Below are 18,786 nucleotides of genomic sequence, written 5' to 3'. Positions count from 1 at the left end.
GTATTTTTCCATTTAAGGACCAGAAAAGTCCATCTACATGATTTACGTTCCTAAGCTGCAGTTACTATTTTATATGAGACAATGATGCTTTTTGCCAAACCACAGTCCTATTTCTAGTAGCAAAATATAAAATAAAATTTAAAAAATGACCAAGAGGGTGGCACTGGCATTTACGTCACTCCTTTTAACTCTTTATGAAGTAGGTGCTATTATTCTCATTTTTACAGATACAGCAGAGGCACCTAACTAGTGTCATATGCTAGGAAGTAGCACAGCTGGGATTAGAACCAGGTATCTGGCTCCAGGGGAGCCCAGTCTTATTCACGAAACTGTCCATTTTGTTCCCCTAACACTAATCTGTAATTACCGTGTTGCTTATCATCAGATCAGTGGTTCTCAGTCAGGTGATTTTGCCCTTCGACATCCCCTCCCTTGAATCTACCTGGAAAACACTTGGCAATGTTTGGAGACAATTTTGGTTGTCACAGCTTGAGGGTGGGGGTGGTACTACTGGCATCTAGAGGGTAGATACCAGATACATTGCTAAAAATCCTATAATGCACAGGACGGCTCCCCAACAACTCATTACCCAGCACAAAACACCCATAGTGCTGAGAAGCCCTATAATAGAGTATAAATTCTAGAAGGGGAGGGTCTTAAGTCGATCTCAGTTGTTGCTCTATACTCAGACCTAGAACACTTAAACTTATCTGAATACTTGTTTGTAAGAGCCTAGAATAGAACTCAGGGGGCACCTGGATGGCTCAGTTGGTTAAACGTCTGACTCTTGATTTCGGCTCAGGTCAAGATCTCACGGTGTGGGACCGAGCCTTGCGTCGGGCTCCCTGATCAATTGGGCTCCCTGCTCAATGCAGGGTCTGCTTGAGGATTCACTCTCTCCCTCTCCCCCACCCTAAAATAAACAAATCTTAAAAAAAAAAAAAAGAGCCTAGAATTCAGCCTGTTGCATAGCTGGCAGGCAACATTTATTAAAAGTAACTGAATTAATGGTGGTACCTACAAAGAAGGTCAAATGGGTGTAACCAGACATAATAAATTGAAGTGATTTTAGTGCTCTATAATCCCAATTTTTGGGGGTTTAATTTTCTCCCAATGACTACAGATAAAACCAGTTCTGCCAAGACAAAGCCTCTTAATTAAGTAGGCCTTCTGAGAGAATATTTTTTCTTTAGATACATAAAACCTTTAAATAAATACATGGAACTCTTTGAGTTAAATTTGTAAGGAATAATACCTTTTTCTTCTTAAAATGAAAGCCTTTAAATGTTCCATTCAAATAGCATATATATTTAAGAGATTAGCAGACACCCCTAAATTAGATGATACCACTCATTGATTGAGGATATGCTCCAGTGACTGGCAAATACTTTGAAAAGTTTGAGTTAAGATTTGTTCAAAAATTTCAAAAAAGAATTGAATTATAGTACACCTAAGAAAAAGACAGATTATCCAAAAAAAGTAGTTCTTGAGTCCACTTCATTCAAAGATCTTTATAACCATAATATTCTAAGTATAACTTCATCCCATATTTTTAAAAAAAATCCATAAGCGTAACATCTATCAAAGAATTTTCAAATCTTTCTCCTACACCTCAAAGAGCTACTGAACATTACCCAGAAAGCATATGTAATATTGCTTGATTTACAAAATTCTTTCCCAAGAAAAAATTCAAAAGGTGGTTACGTGGATATTCAAACAACGTTAGGGGAAAAAAATCTGGCATCTTTCACTCATTATTTCTATAATCAATGAATCAATCTGGCTTGCCCAAATGTTAAATTATGAAACCACACTACGTAAAATGCACCTATTACATTTAAAAAGAAGTTAAACCCATATTTATTTGCTAGCACTGTTAAACATTACACAAAACACATTCAAGTGGCAAGTAATTATAATGCAAGCCCTTGCATGGCAATCCAAATTTATTGAACTACTGATGCTAAGTTATACAAAATTGCACCACTTTAATTAAGGCTTTTAGTTTACATTTGGCCACCTCAAAGTAGTTGTAACATTAGGTTGGTCAATTTAAATACTGTGGCTCCCTGTTGGATAGACACACAATCTTTACACCCAAACGGTTAATGCATACAAAGCAACAAGGCATTGTTAAATAAAACAGCAAGAGTTACTGCAACTTAGGCCTTGTGACCAATTACACATGATTAAAATTACTTCCCACATTCACATCCACAGTACTCGTCCACCATTTAACATCTCAACCAAAACGTTACACATGTGAAACAATCACTAACAGGCAAAAATACTAAACCTGTATATTTGGTATTGCAAATACACTTATGCATGAGCAAGCAAGGGATTCACAGTGAGAATCTACAGCTGCAGAAGCCTGAAAATGATTTACAAAAATTGTTAAATCATTAAAAAATTGTTTGAAAATATACACTTCTTGTTGTAGACCCCCACTGTACACACAACTATAAACATTGTTCCCTATGTAAACAAAAAAGGAAACATATAATAAAAGATTTGAAAAGTCTGGACATTTCTTTCCCAACAGATATTAAAGGCAATGTCTTTAATCTAAGACATTATACTGAAAGGACTATCATATTTTAAAGACAAGATCACTGTCTCCACAGGTTTTTTTAAAAATTAAAAAAACTATATAGCTGTGTTAATCAAAGCGCTTATTTGTACAATACAATGATAATGACCTTGAATTTCTTAAAAAAAATTACAATAAGCTACAAGTATCAAAGAAGCGAAGTTATCTGGAGTAGTCTATATAGGAGCTCTTTGGACTTTCTTTTATTATGCTAAAATAGTGGTGCTTTTAGGATTTACATTATTGTACTCTCCAATACAAAGTATGGGGCATGTTAAAGTATACAGTACACCATTTTCATACATGTACAACATTGGTGGATGAAAAATGTCTCTTAGCAGTAATACTGGATTGTAGCCTCTGGTTTTACCAGCTGCATACTCTAGGACTATTATATAAGTAAAAATCTCTCTTGTGATACTGGAAAGTGATTAGAATGTGCAAACTGATGTAGTAGCTTTCATCCGCCTCTTAAAGGGTACCACCACAGAAAGTCCATTTAAGATGTTGGTAGGTTTAACAAAGTTGGAATGCTGGCACTGTTGAATTGGGCAACAGTTCTTCAGACCTGTCGAAAGGAAAAAATTAAATTGAAAACATGGGTTGAAAACAGCTCACTACAGATCCAAAGGAACACAATAAAGCAGCAGTGTTATAAGTGTTAGAAATGAATATACAGGCTCTTGTCATTACATTCATGACAATGTATGACGATGTGCCACACAACTCACAGCAAAGCAAAGCATAGGCAGACATGTTCATCTTTTTGGGATGACTTCATCTACTCTGCTGCCCTCTTTAAAGTCAGTCAAATGAAAAGTTTTAGACACAAAAAGGGAATGTACCTTAGTGCATATTTCTGTGTATTACCTTCCAAAGATTAAAAGCAGAAAAACAAAAAACAAAAAACACCACATTAAAATTTTAGGTCAGGTCAACTTTATTAGAATTAGGATTAAAAAAGATAGCAATATCAACAAAATGAGTGTTTCCAATCCTAGAATTACATCATAAGTATAGAACACACATCTAATCAAGGTTTTTAGTATCAGAAAATCAAGACCTTTCTTCCTTACTCTTCCAGGAAGAGTGGCTACAAAGCTGGTTCAGAGAAGCAGACAAAAAATAATTTATTTCATGATGGTTCTTTACAGTTGACGGTTATAAACATTCTAATTCCATATTTAAACAAATTCTATCAACTTTAAGATGAATGTCAGAAAAAGCTGGTATTACACTGAAATCATATGTAATTAAACTTAAAAATAATTGTGAGTGACGTAAAAAAAAGTAACTCATTGTCTGCCAAGTATTTATTGACTTTGGATGATTTTCTGCATACATTCCTGGGCTAAAAAAAGTTTTCTTTTTACTGTTTTTCTGGGGTTCAGACTTGTTGCAAGTTCCAGAAATGCTGTTAATATAGATGTGGCTGCTGAGACAATTTTCATAAATGCCTGGAACTCAATGAATATGTGGATAATGCTAAGACTGCTAGCATATGATAATGTGTCAGGGATCTTATTACTAGTACTGTGCTGGACTCAGTCTATCCCACATTTATCATATTTTGCAATTGTTTGTCTAACTCTTCCACTAGACCTGAATTAGCTTAAGACAAGGAAAGAAGGTTGGTTTTGTTCACCACTGCACTGGCAGCACAAACCAGTGTACCAACGGGGCAGAAGTCTATATTGGATGAACTTACCTAGACTATTCACTTATGTGAAATACCCTACTTTTGATGATGATATATAAAGGAAATAATTAAATACTAGGATATCATACTAACTCATGGATATCTTAAAAAGAAGTAACCATTTTTTTTTTTTTAGAACAACAAAACATTCTATACTTGTTTTCTTGTAAGAGTGCCCTTAATGAAGTTGAGGTTAAAGTTAGAGGAAAAGAATATAAAAATAGAAAAAAAGATAAATTAACATACCTGGCTCAGAGCTACAATGCATCTAATATATTAAAGCAGCTGACATGTTGACTTTTTGCGGATCTTCCCAGGCACTGGAGTTTTTCTGTTAATTTGCCGCACTAGGTCATAAAAGATCTGCAAACAGAGTTGTTGTTGTTGTTGTTTTTGTTTTGTTTTGTTTATTTACAGGAAAAAACCCCCCCAAAAAAAAACAAAAAAATGAAAAAAATAAAATGAAAACCTGAACTTTCCATGGATATATATATGAACTCCAACAAATATTCTATTCAGTTAAGGAATAAATAAAACTGGGAAGTCATTTAACTGCCAAACGCTTTTGTTTATTTTTTGGGAGGGCTAAAATTGTTCTCCTTAAAATAAGTACTGAGTTAAGGAGCAGCAGAGATCTTACTGTAGTTCATTAGAACATTTAATATCATTCAAAGAAAATGATGATTTACTCTTCAAATCTTTCTATGCTAGCTTTACCCTACAACTTGACTTAAGCCCCTTCAAGGCAAGAACCGTGTAGGCCTTCTTGAATTTGTCTCCATCTTTTACAAAACATCCTTCATCTCTACATACATATACCTGAATACTTAATCCTATCTTTCCCATCCCCATCCTTTTCTGTCCAGTCTTCCTTTTTCTTTTTAGATTTATTTATTTATTTATTTATTTATTTATTTATTTGACAGAGACAGAGACAGCCAGCGAGAGAGGGAACACAAGCAGGGGGAGTGGGAGAGGAAGAAGCAGACTCCTAGTGGAGGAGCCTGATATGGGGCTCGATCCCATAACGCCGGGATCACGCCCTGAGCCGAAGGCAGACGCTTAACCGCTGTGCCACCTAGGTGCCCCCCTTTTTCTTTTTTTAAAGACTTTATTTAGTTATTTGAGAGAGAGAAAGAGATCATGAGCAGGGGGGACGGGTAGAGGGAGAAGCAGACCCACGTTGAGCAGGGAGCCCAATGCAGGACTAGACCCCAGGACCCTGAGATCATGACCTGAGCCGAAGGCAGATGCTTAACTGACTGAGCCACCTAGGCACCCCAGTGTTCCTTTTTCTCATAGTAAATTCTAGCATTGTTGCTTATTAACATGTATATATTTAACATAAGATTTTTGCCTGTAAGATCAACAAAGTACCAGGAGTAAGCATTAACGTTACTAAGGTTAACCTAATACACACTCATTATTTTTCATTAATTTTAAATGAATTCCAAATCAAAAGTTTCTTAAAGTATACTTCATCGTACCTCATTAACATTTATTTTTGATTTTGCAGAAGATTCTAAGAATGCACAGTTGTTCCACTGTCTTGCTAGATTTTGACCTTGTTCCTTTCCTACAACTCTTTCATCTTCCAAGTCACACTTATTACCAACCAGAATCATTGGAACCTAAAAATACAAAAAAAAAATTGTGAGGGTAAAACAAAGTAAGTAAGTATGCTATATAAATTCAAAACCAAAGAATTCTAAGAGTCAACCCTAAGGATTACTTTTTATGCCAGAGAAAAATACTGAATAATATGTAATAAAATTTACAGTTAAATATGAAAGGTTTAACCCTGTTAAGAATCTTTCATGTGAAATTTTTAGAAAACAAGCTATGATCTATTTATAAAAGAGGAGGAAAAAACCCTTAAAATTATGTCCCAATGGACTTATAACTAAATATAGTAAGCAAAACACGAAACCTTTTAAAAAATAAATTACAAAAGGGTATTACTACGAAAAGCCAATATATTTCAAATTTTTAAAATGTTTTTCTAAGGGATGTGAATCAACTCCAAGTTCTCTGGTTTACTGAACGCATTTATCAAATAATCATTCTCAATTTCATAACACAAAAAGGAGAAATTTGGAAAGCCCCTTATTTAGAATTTTTAGTTTCTCATATAGTCTATATTAAAAAGCCAGAAAATAAAATCATCTTATCAAAAATTTAGACTATCTTAATCATGTGATGTCTATTTTAAAAGGACATTATAGAGATAAATAATACTTATTCTGCAAAATTCCTATTAATCATTTAGAGGCTGGCTTTCCAGAGAATTTTTGGAAAAAGATCCAAATTAGGAGTATCAAGAATTTTGGTTTTTAGGAACAGATAAAGAATTTTATATTCATACTTATTTAATGTAATTGACAGAAGAAGAAAACTAGTTATCAGAGACAGTAGAAAACAGACTTACTAATTGAGAAATGGTCACTGAGCTGTAAATATTTAAGAAGCCCCCAAAGTTCTCCCGTTTCAGAAGTCTAGGAAATGGCAACATTTCCCACAGATGACTCTGAACCCTCACAATATTTGCTTATAATTATATGTATAATACAGTGTTTTTAAAAAGTGTGGTTCCCGGACCCTAGCGGCATCAACACCATCTGGAAACCTGTTCGAAATGTAAATTCTTGAGCCCTATTCTAGACCTACTGAATCAGAAACTCTGGGAGTGAGGCCTGGCTATCTGTTTTAACCAGATTTACAGGTGATCATGATGCAAGATCAATTTTGAGAACCACTGCTACAGGGTTTTTCCTACAGGGATTAAACTCCATTATGGTACACTGTAAGGGGCATGCACATTGATGTTAGAATCTAATGTACTGGTTGGCTTCCTTTTAAAAGAATTATTATGTTCTTTTTCTGTCAGTTGTTTGAGATGTGTTCATATGTAGTTTTGATTCCTGTAGAAAGGCTCTTAAGTCTACCAGAAATATGGCCAGAACATCTATTAGTAACATCTGCCACCCACATCTTTCCTTCCTCCCCACCAAACGCATTATTTAAAAATAGGAAGGGTATAAAGTTTATTTTACATAGGTTAAGGAGAGAAGAAAGTTATTTCTCATTTTCCACATTATATATTGAAAATATGCATGAGCGTTAAAGATATATTTTTGCCTTTTAAGGAAAAAAGCTTTTGAAACTCCCCTCCCCAAAACACATGAATTTTAAATTGGATTTAAATCCAAATTCTTAAATAATATATCACTTCACTAAGAGTTTGAAATAAAATATATTAGGACGTCAGCTTACATCATCAGTGTCTTTAACTCGAAGAATCTGCTCTCTCAGATCTTGTAAATCATTAAATGTGGACTGTGCTGTGATGGAATAAACTAATGCAAAGCCTTGTCCATTTTTCATGTATAAGTCTCTCATTGCAGTAAATTGTTCCTACAGTAGAAAGAAAGGATCATTAAAAAACAATAAAGTTCTGACAGTTAATGTGATAATTTTTAAAGTCTATAATTAGAGCTCAATGAAGAATACAGTAGTGTTATGTAACATTTCTTAAAATTATAGTCTGTGGCAAGATGCTATTTGAAAAACTGCTATTTCATGAAATAAGTTTTTATTTAACAATACAACCAAAGCAGATTTATGTGCAGTAAGTATACTTAAGTGGGAAAGAAAGATCCTTTCTCCAAAAGCTACTTAAAAGACAGCTTTTAAATATATAATATATAGGGTACCAAAACTGCATCCCCAAGTTTCTCGCAGCTAGTTCACAATACTCTTCTAAGGGACCCACCAGCATGCTTACCTATATCTTGTCATTTCCTCACACTCTTCCTCCTTCACTAGACTGTGAGCCTTTATAAGTAAGAACACAGCCCATGGCACATATCAGGTACTCAAACATATTAGATGAATGAATACCATATATTCAGAATAAATCTTCCCTTCACCTTCTGATACCAACAAATCTAGTTGGTCTAGAAATACTTTGAAGGAAAGATACTGTTCAAGTTATTCCACACAGCCACTAAGGAATAAATGTTTACCGAAGTATTTTCCACATTAACTAAAATATTGTGATATATTTTAACTTGTTTTTAAAGTACTACTGAGACTGAAAATTTTCAAACAAATTTATTTATTTACTTTTAAAAAGATTTTATTTATTTATTTGACAGAGAGAGAGAGCACAAGCTGGGAGAACGGCAGGCAGAGGGCAAGGGAGAAGCAGGCTCCCAGGAAGCCCAATGTGGGGGCTTGATCTCAGGACCCTGGGAACATGACCTAAGCCGAAGGCAGCTGCTTAACCGACTGAGCCACCCAGGTGCTCTCAAACAAATTTCTATTTATTTCTTCAATAAATGACCCACTGCAATTACAAAGCACACACACACAAACTACAACTCAAGAGAATAAGAAAAGCAGCTGTAAGATTTAATGCAAGTAGTAAGCTTTTAAATAATAAGCTTAACTAGTTTCTGTCTATAGAGTACTAGCACTTGCGAGGTCAATATCGCACAAGTTGTGCATGTACTTCGGTACTTGTTTTACATACCGTTCCTGCAGTATCCAAGATTTCAAGCATACACTGTTGTGCATCTACTTCAACTTGCTGGGGGAAAAATTAAAATATACCTTCATTCTTAATGTGTAAAAGAATAACTTATTATATACAAAAGCTAATATGATATTTAAATAGAGATTATTGTAACTTTACAACTAGTTTCACACAGTACCTGAAGAAAACAGGAGGAAAAAATGGCTATATAATCAAGGTCCACTGACCCCCAAATTGTATTAGTGTACAAAAACCATGTGTTCTCAACATAAGGATACCTATAACATCCAAGCTCAAAGTGAATCACTCAACTTAATTCTGGGGGAGGAAATGATTTCAAAATATAGCTCAAAAAATTTTTAAAAGCAGTAATAGTTCCAATAAGATCAGAAGTCATTCTATCTCAACACTGCCATACTTTACTCAGATATACCTTCCTTTCTCTAGATAACTACATCTTCTTCACCATATTGGAACAACATTTCTGGTAGCAAAGAAGCAGAAGACATGTAGCAAATAAATTATATATACCCGTGACCCCTCTTTCCGCCAAACATTTCCTAGGAAAAGAAGCTATTTAGAATTAGACGTGAAAAGAAAAGAGTAATATTGCCTCACAGCTGAGGTGCAAGAAGGGATTTCCAGTTTCTCTGGTAGACTGTGGACACAAAGGTAGGAATAGAAACAGTATCTACACAGCAGCAGGGGTCAAACTGGCTGTTACATAAAGGTGGGGAGATAACTCTCCCCCTACTAAATTAAAAATGTCTGCATATTAAGTTTTATTGTCACATGTTGTATTAGTGGACATAGAAATAACTCTTTCTATTATAAGCAATAACACTTTCTCAAAGACTTATTACATAGAAAGGTTAGAGAGACTTCTTATTTCCATCTCTAGTTTAAAAAGAAGGGAGCCTGAGAGTATTCAGTCTTTGGTGGTGTTGGGGGTGGGGGGACAGAACTATCACTTGAAATGGATGGCCCAATTCTGACGTTTGTGGGGTCAGGATAAACTTAATATTTTCTGGTGGGGGGAGAGAACACACAAGAGCAAGTGTTTTAAGATTCTCATTAACCGGTAAGGACACAAAGCCAGGAAATAATCAAGTGTGAACTTTTCTTACTAATTTTATAAACTCTTGCTTCTTCATCCAACTTTGTAAACAACATTCAGCAATCACAAAGCTAAAAAATAAGAACTTATATTTATAGTAAAGTCAAAAGCAAAAGCCTCCTAGAGTAACATATACCTTTCTGTAAGAATCTTCTATCGTAGGATCATATTTTTCAACAAAAATTCCTTGAACAAACTGTACAGTCTGGAAAAAAAAAAAAGCATACACTTATACTTAAAGAAAACAACAAATCCAAATCCATATGCTTTGAACTACTGATTTTACATAGCTAGTTATACCATCGATGAAAACATAACCACTACTACATTTAATGTAGGCATTTGGTGAGAAAATTACCTTAGAAAGCTTTAAAAAAATTAATAATTACTATGTTCCCTATTAGGTAATTGTAACTTTAGAGCTCATATATTTAAAATTTTTAAATTTATTTTATTTTTAGAGCAAGAAAGAGTGGGGGGGCGGGGAGAGGGAGAGAGAGAACCTAAAGCAGGCTATGTGGAGCTATCTGAAGACCGTGAGCCAAAATCAACAGTCCAACACTTAACCTTAACCTACTGAGCCACCCAGGGGCCCTATATTTAAACCCATTTTTAGATGTCTTCTATTTTAGTCTTAACAGCTTAAATTTGAACTTTAATTAGAAAGAGGCTAGTTGTTTTGTGAACGTGAGTACATACACTCAAGACGCCGCCTCATCGCCTCATTGCTTTGGATATATTTACAAATGAAAAGGCAGCTCATGCCCCATTGTACACATTTCTCAGTTTGATCCAAACATCAAGTTCTGTGCTAGGTGGCCACTCTAAGTGGCTGAGTGAGATGGTCAATCTGTTTTATAGTGGGGCTTTGTTAGACTGAACAACTCACTACTCATCACGTTATTTTCTCTAAGTTTCTCCCCTTCCCCAGTCACTACTATCAAACTTTTTCTCACTGATTATTATTATTTTTTTAAAAAATATTTTATTTTTAAGTAATCTCTACACCCAACATGACGCTCAAACTCACAACCCAAGAACAAGAGATGCATGCTCTTCCCACTGAGCCAGCTGGGTGTCCAATCGTTATACTATTCTTGATACAAAAAGCATGGCTGCTAAAATAATGTGAAAACTGGACAAAGGTAGTATTTGAAAAAGGCTTTTTATAAGCTTTAATATTTTCCAACATAAAATATATAAGCCAGTCACAACGAGAAAGGCCAAAATTCATTCCTATCTGGCTCAGAAATACAGATAGGCACATTTATATGCTCTCCCTCTCTATGCTTAGCCCAAATTGTATTCTGGCATATCTCATGTTGGTCTGGAACCAATGGACCAGAGACAATATGATCTACACAGGTACAACTAAAAGCTGACTAAAATTACAAGGAAAATACTCTATTGTTTCTAAAATCACTGACATTTCACTTTAACAAATAAATGAAGACAAATAATCAAAACCTAAAACTCAACAGAAAAAGAACATGTGTTGCAGTGAATAGCTTAGGTACAGTGAGAATGACTTACCAGAGCAGATTTTCCAACGCCTCCTGAGCCAAGAACGACTAGTTTATACTCACGCATGGTGCAATCTTGTCAAAAGCTAGTACCTTATAAGGCAAAAAAAAAAAAAAAAAAAAAAAAAAAAAAAAAAAAAAAAGAATTCTTAGGTAATATCTACATATGTACATGCTTCTTATATAAATTAGACATTCAAGCAAGTAGTTTAAAAATGATTACTCTTACCATACTAATATACACATTCCATAAAGACACTTAGTAAAGAATGCTACTGCTAGGGCTCTTTATACCACATCAGAGGTAGAAAGAAACCACAGAATTACAGACATGACTTTCAGCCCTATCCTAAAATCAAACAGAATAAAACATTTGTGCTATGAATTAAAAAAAGGGGGGGCTGAAAAACAGCATGAAGGGGTATTTTACTGGTTACAAGATGGCAGTAACAGGCATGTTTATTTATCTCCCTTTCCTGAACCATCTGTAACCTTGAGTTGCACAAGTAGTTGAGTGCCTACTAAGTACAGGGATATGTCCAATGAACAACAAAAAATTCCTATCCTCACTGAGCAATATTCCAGTAAAGATGAACAGGCTGAAAGAAAGGTCTGCAAACAAATCCAGCTAATCAGCTGTTTCTGTACATTAAGTTTTATTGAAATACAGTCATGTCCATTCATTTGTGTATTGTCTGTGGTTGCTATCTTGCTGTAATGGCAGAGTTAAGTAGTTACAACATAGGCCATCTGGTCCACAAAGCCTAAAATATTTACTATCCGGCATTTACAGAAATTATAGAAAAAATTTGCCACCCCCTGGGATACATGAATGGGAAATGAGTTAGCAGAGAAAGCAGACCAGGGATCTATTCCCGAAGTGGGGGGAGATACAAAGAGCCTGAAAATGGTCAGGAATCAGAGGCAGAACTGAAGAGTATGAATCCCAGACTGAAAAACTACGGTGTTCAGGAAGATGAAATAGTGGAAATCAAAACAAAACCAAAAAGAAAACAACCCATACCAAGGCTTATTATCACAAAATTTCAGTATACGAGAGAAAGAAGATCCTAAAAGTTTCCAGGCTAGGGAAATAATAACAAAACTCCTCCAGTCCTAGAAAGAAATAATTGGTCAGTGGCCATGGGAAAGAAGTGGCCACCAGAACGGGTTCTACATCTTAATGAAGAAATGACAGTTCTATGGTCCTAGTAATAAGTGACTACTAGAACTGGTTTAAATGCATTTAATCAATCAATAGCCATTTGCTTCCATGAATGAATATGCTTCTGCAAACTAGCCATTATCAATAGCCCCATACTTATGAAAGCCAGTCAATCAAGAATGGATTCCCTTAGGCACTATATTACATATTTATATATTTTTTCCTCCCAACCCACAGTCTTAGAAAATATATCCCTTGTTTTACCTCTCTATGCCAGTCCTTTATTTCTCTTTAGGACACCATGTCTATTGCCATGGCTTCCTTTCAAAACTTTCTCCACTTCTGACTTTAGATGTGTAGACTAGTTAACATATTTTCTCTTCTCCTGAATGGGAGGAAAATCACCCCCCAAAAATCAACCAATCAAATTAGTTGCTAACCTCCCCACTTACTATCCTATGTTTTATTTCTACTGAACCCATCATTTCTACAGATTTCTCCCCAGTTCTCGAATATGTCTCCTTAATTTTTGTGATCTGCATGGTTCTTACGAGATTATAATTTTAGGAAAGAGGATATGAAATAAAAGTTGAATCAACTTTTAGCTTTAAAAAAATTCCACACGGTAGTATGCATACAAATTTGGGACAGATAAAGAAATCACTCTTGGGGCGCCTGGGTAGCTCAGCTGGTTAAGCACATGACCCTTGATTTCCCCTCAGGTCAGGATCTCAGGGTTGTGAGACTTGAGGCCTGCATTGGTTCTGTGCTGGGCATGGAGCCTGCTTAAGATTCTCTCTTTTGCTCTGTCCCTCTTCCCAGCACCCCCGTACTCTCTCTCCAAAAAAAAAGGAAAAAAAAGAAAAAAAGAAACCACTCTTTGTAAAAATTTAACTGAAGTCACGTTTATTTCTTTTAATGTAAAAAATCATTTAAAAAGAGGATTACTTAGGGGACAATTCCGTTACCAGTCCCGTGTAGACATTACCCAATCACATAGATTTGTATTGATCAGAGAAATATTTTTTAAAAACTCAGGGTTCTAATGAAAGATGTCTTCAAGTTTGTGTTTCTGAACCCAACTAGAGAAAATACGGTAACTTTGGGTTAAGAATTTCCTAAACATCCCAAATACTTCAGTAACAGTAAGCCAAATACTTCAACACAAATAAAATTAGATTCATCTCCCTGCATTCTTTTATTTTTTATGTGGCTGGCTGAGCCAATTTTTGATAACTTCTTTGTCACTGTTTCTCTAAAAAAATTAAAAAAAAAAAAGTCAACTAAACAACCACCTCCTTGCTTGAATGACAGTGTTTCTACAGTTGACATTAATTCACTTAACTTGTCTATCTTTGAACTCGCAAATTCCTTCAAACCCTGTAAGACTAGAAGTCTGGTGTCTCGTGGGTGGCAGTGTCTGACCAGGATATCTTTTCCTTAAGTAATCAATAATTTCAGCTTTGTGCTTTTTTGTTTCAGATACTGAATGGTGCCTTTCACTCTTTGATATTTTGACCTAAGACCCTCACTTAGCATCATCCCAAATGATGCCCTAGACAAACAAAAGTACTGAAGGGGATGCTTGGGTCTCATTTGTTTGTTCTGAGAATTTGCTATCAGATGAGTCAGTCTCAACAATGATGGAAGCTTCAACTGGCTCCTTGAGCTCACATTGCCAAATTTATTCTGTTATCCTAGGATGTGTACCAAGTAGGTCTTGGTAGAAGGAAATTAAGCCTTTTGGATATGGCTTGGAAGTGTATTATTTGGTAAATATTTTTGCCATTAGTTTAATTCTTCAGCTATTTGCTTTGCTTTTGTTGATCTACTTGTGCAAAAATCTGTCAAGTATTTTGTTTTGTCCTGGACTGTCTTGTTTCCATTCACTGAATAAGGGAGTGCTCCATTTGGAATGAATGGAGGCATAGCCCCCCACAAGTCTCCAATCCAATTCAAGCTGGCTCCAGGCACTAAAACTTGAAGATGAGTAAAACCAGTGACCTCTCCAGGCAGAGGTGAGTGACTGGTCAAATATCACCTTGGGTCACTTACAAACTTCATGACAGCTTACTGTAAGGTCAGTAACTGTGCAGTTGTTGATAATGTGGGCCCTTCCTAACCTCTGCTTGGTCAGGGAAACTGAGGATCTGTTTGTAAGGACACGCTTGTTAAAAAAAAAGTTTTCTTTAAAGCACTCTTAAATCATTTTTATTTAGGAATAATTTATATCAAGTGAAATAGGAAGATCTTAAATATTATAGTAAAATGAATTCTGACCTATGCTAATACCTTCACAATCACGGAGCCCTCATTAAGATTTTTTTTTAGAAAGATTTTTATTTTATTCTTTATTTTTTTTTAAAGATTTTATTTATTTATTTGACAGAGAGAGACACAGTGAGAGGGGAAACACCAGCAGGAGGAGTGGGAGAGGGAGAAGCAGGCTTCCTGCTGAGCAGGGAGCCTGATGCTGGGCTCGATCCCAGGACTTTGGGATCATGACCTGAGCCGAAGGCAGACGCTCAACGACTGAACCACCCAGGCCCCCCCGAAGATTTTATTTTTAAGTAATCTCTATACCCAATACAGGGCTTGAACTCACAACTCCAAGATCAAGAGTTGCACGTCCTGCCACCTCCGCCAGTCAGGCACCTCACCCCTCATTAAGATTTAAAACACTTCTATCACCCAGAAAGTTCCCATGTGCCTCTTCCCAGTTAATTAACCTGACACGCTTTTTCTTGACTCTAGTGGCTGCTTTATTTGTCAAAGCCACCAACCTTCTCTAGGAAGAACTTCCATGTTTTTTTAATAAACTCCCAATATAATCTTGACTTTTGTACTTACACTGGCAAATGACAAAAACTATGATTTTTGACAAGTGTGACTTAACAACCGGACTTATGACCAACTTCTGAAATGTCAAAATTAATACCTTAAGAGAAACTGTAACTACAGAAAAGAATTATGAGACGAAATAACATTCGATAGTCAACTTCTTTAATTGGTATTCTGGGGCCTCAAAATAAAATGACTAAGATAGTCTTTCTTTACTTCCCCCTGCTCAAACCTTTGGAAGCCTACTCTCTTGAATCATTCTGTCTCTTATACTACCCACACAATCCTATTCCTTTTGTTCCTTCCCCTTACCTCTGAAATTAACTACTTTTCTTGAAGGTTTCTCGGCAAAGGAACAATTATACTAGCCTCTTTAATTGCTGGAGTAAAAGACAGAACTGTAAAAATTGAGTGTAAACATGAGTCTAGATTTAGTTGAATTTACAGTTAGGGATTTTCTTAAATCTCAGGGAGACTGACAGAAATTTGTTTCAGAATTTCAGCTTAATCATTACTTACTTAATTTCCTCTTTATAAAGAAAATGGTTAAAAGCAGAACAGGAAAGACCAGATTCAAACAGCCCAGCATATTTTAAAAACTGGCCTTGAGAGAACAAGAACTCATTTAGGAAATGCACTATTTTAGAAGTCTTTCTTAGAGGTAAATTGGTCAAGATTTAAAACTGTAAGCAAAATAAAAACGACGATATGAAACAAAATAAGAATTAATGTCAGGAAACTGTAAAATATATTCTGTGGCAGAGTCTATAGCTGAGGTAAAGGAAGACATGTTCATTCTTTCTGTTAACCGGGCTCAGACCTGAATGGGAAACTTAAAATAAGACATTAATGATTTAGAATACAACAGATGAGATTTTTCAAAGACCCTTACAAATGAAAAAGCTAAGAAAGGGTTTTCTAAGAAATGGGAATCTACGGATAAGGACACTTACACAACGCAAGAAGAGCTACAGGAAGGATCAATGTTCCATATTTACTAAGGAAGTGAAGTACAAGGATTCAAATTGTCCCATAATGCTGCTCTAAGGAAAACTTAAGCACCCAACAATTCCTGCCCTTTCTCCACTGGAGGTAGAAGTGGACTGACTACCACGAGTCACAAGGGAATTTTTTTGGGTGATGGAAGTGTACTAACACTGGTTGTAGTGATGATGCACAACTGTATAAAAACCCCAAAACGAAAACAATACACAGCTCACTGAATTAGCATAAAAACTGCCATTTAAAAATATTGACTATGAAAAGTAAACATTTATGGAATTGCATTTCTTAATGAGATGGTTGAGACCTGTTTCCCCAATTGCTTCATTTATCCATAGTGAATATTACCTGTTGCTAGAATTAGAATCAGGTTCATCTACATTATTGCTTCCATACTGTTCCTTTGTTATGATAAAAAATTTTAAAAAATATCCATTGTATGGATACATGACATTTTCTTTACCCATTCATCAAGTGATGAACATCTGGATTATTTCTGGCTTGTGGATATTATAAATAATACTTATTGGGGCACCTGGGTGGCTTAGTCGATTGAGCGTCTGACTCTTGATTTCAGCTCAGATCATGATCTCAGGGCCGGGTGTGTGTGTGTTGGTGGGGGGGAGGTGGTCCTGAAACTGAGCTCTGTGCTCAGTGGGGAATCTGCTTGGGATTCTCTCTTCCCCCCTTCCGCTGTCTATCCCCCCCACCTCTCTAAAATAAATAAATCTGTAAAAAAAAATTATGCTTGTCTATTTGTTTTTAGTAATTCAACCAAGAATTTTTATTACAGAGCCCTACGGTCACAGGAAATTTAGAACTGAAATTTTAAATTTTCAAGTAGAGAAATATGATAAAGTTGTTAATAAACTTTCAAATCTAAAAACATAGTGACAAAACACATGTAACTTGCCAATAAGCAGCTTTGTAACAAGCAAAGGTAAGGAAATGCAACTGAGCAAAATCATTATCTCTCATCAATTTTTACCAGTATTTCCTTATATGTACTAAACAACTAAAATATTTTAATCCAAATCCTGATAAATACCAAGGCTAGGGGTATTTTTTTTTTCCTTAAAAAGAAAAAAAAGCAGTATGACAGCCAAGATTTGAATATTAACTTTTCAAATAGGTGCTTTCTACTTTTCAAATAGGTGCCAAGATTTGAATATTAACTTTTTTTTTTTTTTTAAAGATTTTATTTATTTATTTGACAGAGAGACAGCCAGTGAGAGAGGGAACACAAGCAGGGGGAGTAGGAGAGGAAGAAGCAGGCTCCCAGCAGAGGAGCCCGATGTGGGACTCGATCCCAGTACACCAGGATCACGCCCTGAGCCGAAGGCAGACGCTTAACGACTGAGCCACCCAGGCGCCCCTGAATATTAACTTTTCAAATAGGTGCTTTCTACTACACCAGCTTTGAAAAATTGTTTCAGGTTCTAAGATTGAAATAATGGATTTCATAGTGAATGCCAGTGACTGACGGAATGGGCATTAGTTCTATTTTTAAATGGATTGTGTGGTTGCATCTAGTTTTAGCAGAAAAGACAACCCTGTTCAATAAGCAATGTCTGTCATTAGCTTTTTGGTGGGGAGGAGGGAAAAGGTGCTGGCACCTGTGTACTTGTGAGCTGTGGGAAGGACCTTCCTGTTCAAGTGCTCTTAACTTAATGCCCGAGAATGAGCGCTTGAGAATCTGAATTTCTAAAATTTTACACACAATTTTGATGGGGAGAGTTACATCAGAATTTCAAAGGGATTTGTGATAACTATTGTTTGAGACACTGAGAATAACTGTTCTCTTTCATAGAATCCCAAAGAGGGACAATTTTGACAGGACAGCATAATGGTTCACAGCACCTAAGTTTCAAATCCTAGTTTTGTATAACCTTGGGCAAGTCATGAAATCATTCAAAGCTTCACTTTCTTTATAGGGAAAAACGGAAACAGTAATATCTACATGATAAAGTTGTGAGGGAGACACACAAGAACCTGAAACAGTGCCTGGAGCACACGGTACGTGCTCAATAAATTCAGGAATGAAATGTAGTGATTTTCCTTAAGAGTCACTGGTCCCTTGCACAGAGTAACAATCAAAAGACAGTTTTTTAATAATAATAGGCAGTGGTCTGAGCTACTGCTCAAGTTGCCGCAACTTAGAAGCACTGCTCTACCCTTTTACCTACTAACTCAATAAAACATGTATCAATACAAGTCGGGGACTGCAGTCCAGCTTTTGTCTGAGAAAGTTTCTTCTAGGTACCCAAAGAGATACAGTGTATAGGCTAAAACTATTTTCCAACCATATT

At 35.8% G+C, this 18,786-nt stretch overlaps 1 protein-coding gene across 1 annotated transcript in view; it reads right to left on the bottom strand.

Moving 5' to 3' along the window:
- Positions 1–1,844: 1,844 nt before the first annotated feature.
- RAP1B (RAP1B, member of RAS oncogene family) overlaps positions 1,845–18,786 on the bottom strand; it is a 44,154-nt gene continuing 27,212 nt past the window's right edge. The window contains exons 2-8 of the mRNA XM_040637240.1: positions 11,480–11,562; positions 10,083–10,151; positions 8,827–8,883; positions 7,566–7,706; positions 5,780–5,923; positions 4,539–4,655; positions 1,845–3,161 (exon numbers count right to left, since the gene is read on the bottom strand). Of these exons, the coding sequence (XP_040493174.1) occupies positions 4,569–4,655; positions 5,780–5,923; positions 7,566–7,706; positions 8,827–8,883; positions 10,083–10,151; positions 11,480–11,536 (555 nt within the window). The 5' untranslated portion in view covers positions 11,537–11,562 and the 3' untranslated portion in view covers positions 1,845–3,161; positions 4,539–4,568. The remainder of the gene's footprint in view (positions 3,162–4,538; positions 4,656–5,779; positions 5,924–7,565; positions 7,707–8,826; positions 8,884–10,082; positions 10,152–11,479; positions 11,563–18,786) is intronic.

This window comes from Ursus maritimus, unplaced genomic scaffold, assembly GCF_017311325.1.
Source record: "Ursus maritimus isolate PB19 unplaced genomic scaffold, ASM1731132v1 scaffold_21, whole genome shotgun sequence".
NCBI lineage: Eukaryota > Metazoa > Chordata > Mammalia > Carnivora > Ursidae > Ursus > Ursus maritimus.
Note: the sequence above shows the minus strand (reverse complement) of the source record. Positions and strands in the feature narration are given on the sequence as shown.